The sequence below is a fragment of the Amaranthus tricolor genome, chromosome 2, assembly GCF_026212465.1.
Source record: "Amaranthus tricolor cultivar Red isolate AtriRed21 chromosome 2, ASM2621246v1, whole genome shotgun sequence".
In the NCBI taxonomy this organism is placed as follows: Eukaryota; Viridiplantae; Streptophyta; class Magnoliopsida; order Caryophyllales; family Amaranthaceae; genus Amaranthus; species Amaranthus tricolor.
In genome coordinates this window covers 31907027-31916127 of record NC_080048.1, presented here as the reverse complement: position 1 = coordinate 31916127, position 9101 = coordinate 31907027, and the positions used below count along the sequence as shown (strand labels likewise).

General features: G+C 26.3%; 1 protein-coding gene across 1 annotated transcript; it reads right to left on the bottom strand.

Annotated features, from left to right (window-relative positions):
* Positions 1-201: 201 nt before the first annotated feature.
* Positions 202-8939, bottom strand: LOC130805721 (uncharacterized). The gene is made up of 6 exons (XM_057670507.1): positions 8907-8939; positions 4871-4989; positions 4273-4331; positions 1106-1197; positions 484-765; positions 202-432 (listed from the first exon to the last, which is right to left on the bottom strand). The coding sequence occupies exons 1-6, from the start codon at positions 8937-8939 to the stop codon at positions 202-204; spliced, it is 816 nt and encodes a 271-aa protein (XP_057526490.1).
* Between the last annotated feature and the right edge of the window lie 162 nt (positions 8940-9101).

Here is a 9101-nt window from a genome sequence, read left to right as displayed (position 1 = left end):
TTGCTCCACTGTCCAGGAGGCAATGAAATGTTGATCCAAGTACTGACATTTCATTTTCTAAGACAAGAGAAGAAGAAGAAAAAAAAAATTATATTATTAATATAAAGCTAGAATACTCAATACAAAAAAAAACATAAGTAGAGAATTACAACTTATCAAATGAAAAACAAGTTAGATACACAAAAAATGCATCTAGTCATCTCAAAAGATGTAATTATCTTCTTCTTGGGGATCAAGTTTGTGGAGGTTCACATCCTCAGTAAAGAAATCGGAGACATCTAAGGTGGGCCCAGATGTACTTGCTTCATTTACAAAATTTGCTTCTGCCCCTTTTCCTTTGTTTTTCTTGGAAGCTTGATATAAATCCACTAAATGTTTGGCGGTACGACAAGTTCGCCCCCAATGTATTACATGTGCTTTTGTATTTCTGGACTTGTTTAAAATTATATCATTTCAGGGGGGAAATATATTTCTTTCATAAACGTGGCTACGTCCACGGCCACGACTAAGTCCATGACCACGACCACGACTACGGCCATAGAAATTTCCTTGTTCGAAAGTATTCATGCCGCTCTTTTCGTGATATTTTCCACGACCTCTGCCTCTTATAAAATAGTTTCCACGACCTCGATGGCGCACATTCCTCTCAATCATATTTGTCTCATTAAAGGGCATAGTCCCAACAGGTCTCCTGTTGTGATCTTTCAATAATAGTTCATTATTTTGCTCCGCAACAAGAAGTGTTTTTAGCAATTCATGATATTTCTTAAAATGCCTTTCACGATAATGTTGTTGTAACAAAATGCTATTTACGTGAAAGGTTGATAATGTTTTTTTCTATCATTTCTTCATCTGTTATTATTTGTCCACAATAGACTAATTTTGATTTTATCAGATGAAGGGCTGAATTATAATCACTGATTGATTTGAAATCTTGAAATCTTAACTCTCGCCATTCATCGATGGCCTTTGGGAGAAGTACACTTTTATTATGGCCAAATCTTTCATTTAGCTCTTCCCAAAGTAATTTTGGGTCCTCATAATTAGTCTATTCATGTTTGAGACTGTCGGTTAAATGATGTCTCAAAATTGATGCAGCTTTTGCCTTATCTTCCTCAATTTTTATAGGATCTCTTTCAATACCCTTTCCTTTGTCGGTGAGATTAAGTTCAATTATTGTGTATAATAAACTTTTTCCTTTTAGATATAATTTGACATCTGAAGCCCATTGTATAAAATTGTTTCCTGTTAATTCCAGGGCATTGAATTCTCTCTTTTTGAGATCAGCCATTATTTTCTACAATTGAGAAAATGACAAGGTTATTTAATGATTTTGTGTATCATCAGAGATATTAAAGCATATTAGTCTTATCTCCCTCTGATTTAATATCTCAAACATAATAAGTACAATATAATTATAAATAAAAATAAAATAGATAGTATTAATAGATAATAAAACAAACAAAAAATAAATACATATTGCTATAAAAATGCAAGATTTATAATTTATTTTTGGATAATTAGGTAGAGCATTAATGCTACGAGTAATACAATTAAACCCATAATGATAAGGAATGCGTCTAGTATTTTACTTATATTGTCGGCAATTGGATTGTTGTGGGTGTTTGTAGATGTATTGTTTGCAATGGATGGTTGAAGGAAGAAGAAGATGAAAAAAAAAATTATTTATTGTGTTTGGGATAAGGTGTGAGTGGTGTGTGTGAGTTTGTGACGGTAGAAGTCCCTATTTATAGGGGGTAAAAAGGTAAATTTTATATTTTATTATATTATTATTATTATTATTATTATTATTATTATTATTATTATTATTAAAATTATTATTATTATTATTATTATTATTATTATTAATTATTTTTTTTTCAGAATCGAACCCTTGACGATTTACTTAAATTATAATTTTCGGACCACTCATTCATCCCAAGGTGATATTTTACAATTTGAAAAGGATTTTATGTTGTGTAGAAATAATGTGGTCATGTGTCATGTCTGCTAATAATCTGTGTTATAGGTAAATTAAGACAATTTATTATTATAGTGTTAAACAAAATAGAATCAAATAAAATCGTTATTTATTATTATTTGAAGGTGAAATTATATTTTATGAGTTTATTAAGTGATTATATAATTTATAGACTAAAATAACCGAATGCATATGCACATAATATGATGACATGATCAGATAAATAGAGATAAAACCGTCCATAAAAGCGATAACAATACTAAATTAGCCAGTCCATAAAGGCGGTAATTACAAAATATTATTAGCCAGTCCATATAGGTGGCTGAAAAAGTAAAAAAACGAACATAAAGGTTAAATGACATTATTAAAATAAATTATTTTATGGGTTAATAGTCTGAAAACGTTTGTTACTAGTTTCTTCGCCGTCGTCATTTTTTCTTTTATTATTTTCTTGTGGGACTGTAGGATCATTAGTAGGTTGGACTGGTGGGTTATCAGTAGATTGTGGTTGCTAATTAGTAGGTGGTTGTGCTGGTGGATTAGTTGCATTATTGGGACTTGGCATTGAGCTTTCATTTATATGGGTATTATTTGGATTATGTCTTTGCAGTTGGTTTGAATCACTATTAGCTGGGTTAGTAGTAACAGATATACAATTTTCTTCAAGGATAAAGTATAAAACGGTGTTAGTAACAACTTGAATAATAATATTGATACCATTTGATTGTTGGTCCATATTGTGGCTAAAAATGTTATAATGTTTTGAAAAAAAATATTACCTTCTTGGGTTTTGAGAGTGAAAAATGGTGTTGATAACGTGTCAAAAGGTAGGGAGAATATAAGGAGAAAAGTAGTATATGAGATGAACTTATATCAGTTTTCTTATATTATCTTATATCAGCATTCAAGATCTTGCACATATATATAGTGCAAGATGATCAAAGGAGACAAATATATTACTATTGCAAGAGAGAGAATTCCACAAAACAATGCATTCAATGTATTGTCCCATCACAACAAAACCTACTTAATCCAAGTTAACTCATTTTTTTTCTCATCACCTTCTCATTCTCCGTTTTTCTCCAATCTACAAGCTTCAACAATGACAACAACACTTTCCTCATGCTCTCTTCAATTTCATCAAGTTAACACCGAAATTTAATGGTTTCACTATTCAATTATAATAACTATAACTCGTAAATTTGGAGTAAATTTTACCGCTATATAATTATTTCTTGTAAATATTATGTTCCTTAAACAAAACTCCCTCCACTTCACACCAATTCTTTCTTTAGTTTTTTTGACATTTTATCGATCATTATTAATTTGTATTCTATTTTTACTCCAGATGTAAAAATATAATTAAGTGGGTTGTTATTTTATTCGTTTAAATATAAATTTTATTAAAATTAATTTTTTATAATTTTTAATCATTCACGATTAAAAATATTAAGATTAAATAGTACATTCAATATAGTGAAAATCCAAATAGAATAATTGATTTGTATTAGAGGGAGAATATATTTAACACAATCCTTAAACTTCCTTTTCATTTTATCGCCACCCTTACTTAAATAAAATGATGAAAATGCCCCCAGACTTAAAATTTGTATCAAACACTTCAATCTCACTCAGTATCACTTTTATCACTCTAAAAACACTAAATTTAAACTTAAAAGATGTGGAGCTAAAGCTAAGGAAATCAAAACACAAACAACAATTCAAAGTAATTTCTAATCGAATCTCATTCCAAAATTCAAAAAAAATAAAAAGAAATTATTCGAAGACTCCGTGTGACTGGTGCCGTCGAATATATTTTTTTTAACTTTTTTTTAATTTTTGCGTTTTATGTTAAATTAATAATAATTAATATTTATTTTAATAAATTATATTTGTTAATAATAATTAATTTAATAATAATAATATTATTATTATTATTATTATTATTATTATTATTATTATTATTATTATTATTTTTGAAAATTAATTATAATAATAATAATATTAAATTAATAATTATTAACTAATATAATATATTAATTAAATGTTTATTAATTTAACTTATTAATTTCATAATTATAATTTTTAAATGTTTATTAGTTTATATGTATAAATTATATTATTTGTTAATAATTTATATTATTAAATGTTTATTAAATTAATATTATTAATGTAATTAAAATTAATTTAATAGCCTTTTTAGTGCTGGGAATTTATTAATGTTAATTAAGTACAACTAACTGTAGAACGTTATTCTTTTTGTTTATATAAAGCACGTGTAAATTGAAAACCAATTCCTCTTGCTATCTTATTGGCCAAAGCATGTAATTCATCTACAGAATCAAATTCCCTATTCGTAACAAATATATCAGAGTAATCTACATTGTCACCTAAGTTTTCAAAGTCCTACAAATGTAAAATAATTTTCCAAGCATTAATAAATAGTGTGTAAATTATAATAACCAATATAAATATTACGTTATTTTAAAATATAAAATAAAACATAGATTAAGTCAATAAAATGTTAAATAAATAAGCATTAATAATAAAAATATTAAATAAATAATAATTAGGTTTAATGATTAAAATATGAAAATATTAAATATTAAATAATTAATAACTAAGTTTAATAATTAAAATGTAACCGCCTCGAGTTATGAAGGCGAAGACAAACTAAAATTTAGTATTAATCAAGCGGAAGCTCACTTTTGCTAGCACAATTAAGGGGGTTACTTAAAGGTTAAACCAAAGTCCAAGTAAAATACTTGAACCAAAACCAAAGCAATATAATGGAAGTCTTAGCTGTCCAAAATAAAAGAAAATTACAACCAAATCAAAATAAGTCTAAAGTTCGAATTATATCTTTAAAATAGTCCAAATTTAAACAACTGAACTAATAGTCTCTCAAATACAATAAAGAGATCTAAACAAAAGGGAGTCAAACTCCAACTCAAATTCATCCTTTGTTTGCATATCAATTCTCCATTTAGGTGCCATGGGGGTTCACTCTAAAAACAAAACCATTGGAAAAAAATACAAAGTATAGTATCCGCAAAAAGGCTGAGTATAACATACATGTGTCCGCCAAAAAAGTAGTTAAAACATTTTGGTTTGAGTAAATGCATTTTAAAAGATGCTTTTTCATTTGATAAATCATATCATCATTCAAACTCAATTCAATGGTTTTATAATAATTCCACGTTCTTATTTTTCATCATAATCTCAATGGATCCAAATCAAATTCAAACTCAAATTATAAGTTTGCATGGGTACTCTGTGAGTCATCTTGTGATTCGATTGATAGTCGGTCTCCCGTTTGCGACATGTCCAGCAAGTGTAACACATTGGTATTGTGTACAATACGCGCTTAGCATTGGTGAGCCGTTTAATCATGTACACAACATTTGTTGTGACATATGTACCTGCCATTTATGCTAAAATATTTTTGTATATAATATATTTCTTGGAATTCCAATAGCAATTGAAAAGTCGTAAATATCAACTTTTTTCATATGATAAACATATTTTATTTGCAACATAGTAAAACATACTTTATTTGCAATATAATAAAATTAAATCATAATCTTTCCCACATGAGTAAAACATGCTTTAGCATAATCATATCACCACAAAAATCTTTGTATTATATTGGTACATCACTAACATGTACGGAAATGCTTCTTTCGAAAACGTAGTCAAAATTCAATATGATTTTCTAAAGAAATCACTAAAATATTTCATTTTAATCCTTCTTAAGTAGAGTAAGTATAACTTAATAGAGTTTTGAAATACATTCAAAACAATCAGAATATAAATCATTATGACAAAGATTTTATAAAACACTCTTTTCTCAAATATGCATCAGTTTTGTCGATAATAAAATCGATAATTGGTTTGCAAGATACATATTAATTCTCCAACAAGGCCCAAATTAATTTAGTAATCAAAATAGCTTATTTATAATGAATTTAATGTCGTCTCATCAGATTATAATTGGTTAAAGCAATTCATAACTATTTTACTACTTTTTTTTCCAACAATTTAAGTATTTATTGTTATTTAAATGATGTCATGAATCTATAAAATTATAAGCTATACAAGTTAAACTAATTTTATACTATGAGGCAGTAGGTTATTGGTATAATTATAATTTGGTGATAAAAGTCTATTTTTATTCAAATTAAATTACCTATATAACACCTTTTAATAAATAAATAATTTCTATTAATTTGATAAATTAGTAAATAATTAATAATTAGTTTCATAAAATTATACCAATGTTTCAGAAGTCATATAACATGTTTATTAGGCCATTTAAATTTATAAAAGTCATGTAGTATTTTATTATTTTGTATCGATATTTTATCGATAATAAAATAAAATCGATTTAAAATTATTAAAGTTTGATTAAAATAATATAAAAACTTCTAATATGTTCTAGGAACTATTTTATAGGGTATAAAATTTTAAATAATCATTAAAAATCGTTTGGGCTATTTTTAATAATTAATGTCGTTATTTTACCGATAAATAGAATATAATTTATTTAAGTCCATATATGGTCACAAAAATCCATATAAATTTTCTAACATATACCTACTATTTATATAAGTGTCTAGTAAAATATTTAGTATTTATTTTATATTTTACCGTTTTCTAGCTTAATGATTAAAAATAACCAAGTTAAAATTATTAAGGTCCTTAAATGTTCATGAAATGTTCCCAAACTTTTACCATAATTAGTTACTATCTATACGAGTATGTGATAAAAATTTGAAGTCCATACGTCCTTATTTAGTAATTATTTTATATTTTACTATTTCACAATTTACCTATAAACAATTAGACGATTACTCAAAAATCATGAAAAATTCCAAACTAATTATATTCTGGCCAAATCTTGTTGGAGACATTATAATATGATTTTATTAATTATTTTTTATGATCATGAGTTTATCTAATACCATTTTTCATGATAAGAGTAACACCTTAAAATCCATTAAAATATCATTTTAACGAATAAATTTTATGAAAAATATCAAAGAGAATTTCTTAACATATAGCTATTGAGAATCACTTTTAAAATGCATTTCAAATATTTTTCAAGTCCATTTCCATCACAATTGCTTTCACAAAGTATTATTAAATATATCTTAAAACATACAACAATTCATAAAATCAACATGCATGATGCCCACAATAATAATACATGTAATAAATCATTCCATACTCAAAATTATCATTTTGATATTATTTTTCAAGATCTGAGAACTTCTCTTTGGGAATTTTATTTTTAAAAACAAGTTTATACATAAACTTTTCCAACTTGTTCTTAAATCCTTTAAAAAAAATCACCCATGTGACATACCTTAATCCTTAGCTCCAAAAGTACTCCTCAACTTTTGGTACAACTTCTCAATAACTAATATCCAACTCCTATGCTACAATCATTTTTAAAGAATTCAAAATTTTCATTATTTTGAATCTTTCTATGTAACTTGATCACTTTTGATTTCTAACTAAAGATTGTTAGATTTGCTTACCCTTTGATATTTTGTTAATTCGCAGATTTTGAGCAACACTTGTTGAACAAGTCTCACAATTTGAGAGTTTTGGGCTAGAAAACACAAATAGGAGATTGTAAGTTGATGGAAGAAAATATTTCAATATTTCTTTTTTTTTTCCGAAATTTCTAGGCCTTCTTAGGAGATTATCTTTATTAGTTATTATGATGAAATACCTATTTTGTATTTATCTTAGTTTATAGAAAAATTTCATGTAAAAAGAATTTTACATGAACAAGTTTTAACAAAACTAGTGAAATAAAGGAATAAATACAACTTACTCTATTCTTAGTGGATTTCTTTGATGTTTATGGAAAGCTGTTGAAATGAAGATTATTATTATGAAATATTTGAGTTTCTAAACATTAGTTTTCAGAAGTTTAGATGGGTTTTTTTTAAAGAAGATTTGAAGAGAAAAAAAGTGTTTTTGCTAGGAATTGTAAGAGTGAACTTCTATTGTACTTATGGATGAATTTAGGAGTAAAATGAAGAGTGAAACAAGGTTGATGGAGCTAAAAATCTGGACAACAAATATGTCTTAATTTATCATGTTTGCATGTTTGTTATGATGGTGCTTTTGGGTAAGAACAAAATGGCTTTGGCTAGAGAGTTTGGTGAAGTGTGTAAGTGGGTTTTGGGTCTAAAAGAGGGGTAGTATGGCAGCTAAGGGCTGGCTGTTTTGGGGCTGATTTGAGGTGATTTTTGTCCTCAATTTGGTCTAATATGGTGTAAGAAAGATTTATCTAAGATAGTTTAAGATTTGGGTAAAAATTGTTATACATGTAATATTTCATGTGTAATAATCAATTGTATATATGTATGAAATACTTAATTTATTTGCAACATGGGTAAATAAAGTTTACGAATAACGGAATAAGTATTATAATTTTTCCAAATTGTTGTGGGAAATTGCTCAACTTTAAGTTTTACCTCTAAAGTTTACGTTACTTCTTATGATTCATAACTAGTTTACAAATTAACAACTTTCTAATCATCGTAAAATTTTTTTTAATTACTACCATCACTAATTAAAAATATTTTAGACGTTAAATTCGTGATTAAAATGAGATTAATTTTTGCTACTGTTTCATAAAATTTCAAATAAATTAACATTAACAATTTACTACAATATAAATTATAAAATAAAATAATTTACTACAACATATATTAAATAATAATAAAATAAAAAATAATTTAATTAAATAAGAGGAATAAAAATTCAAAATAAATAAAAAAAGAGAAGGAGTCTCGAGCTACTGCGCCGTGGGTGAATTGCGTGAAATGTGTTACTGAACCGCGGTTCAGTCGTGTGAAGTTCTTCATTTTTTTTAAAAAAAATTCGAATCGATTAATTTACATACTGAATCATATTCATGCTCATTTTGGTTCACCATTGTGATTCGATTTCAACTTTTAGCTTCTTTTAGTTTAAAAAGTGTTTTCAAAGAGTTTTAAGAAGATGTTAGAGTTTTTGAGTTCGAGAATTATACAAGAATGACGATAAAATAAAAAAGGATGACGAAGTTTAATAAAACCCTATATTTAGCTGCTAATTT

What these genes read in the sequence shown, in the direction of transcription:
- LOC130805721 (XM_057670507.1), bottom strand. Translation starts at nt 8,939, where the DNA reads ATGGTGAACCAAAATGAGCATGAATATGATTCA. An exon ending in TTTGAGAGACTATTAGTTCA is followed by an intron (nt 4,332 to 4,870) that starts GTTGTTTAAATT and finishes TGTTACGAATAG; the next exon opens with GGAATTTGATTCTGTAGATG. An exon ending in TAAGATAGCAAGAGGAATTG is followed by an intron (nt 1,198 to 4,272) that starts GTTTTCAATTTA and finishes TATATCTAAAAG; the next exon opens with GAAAAAGTTTATTATACACA.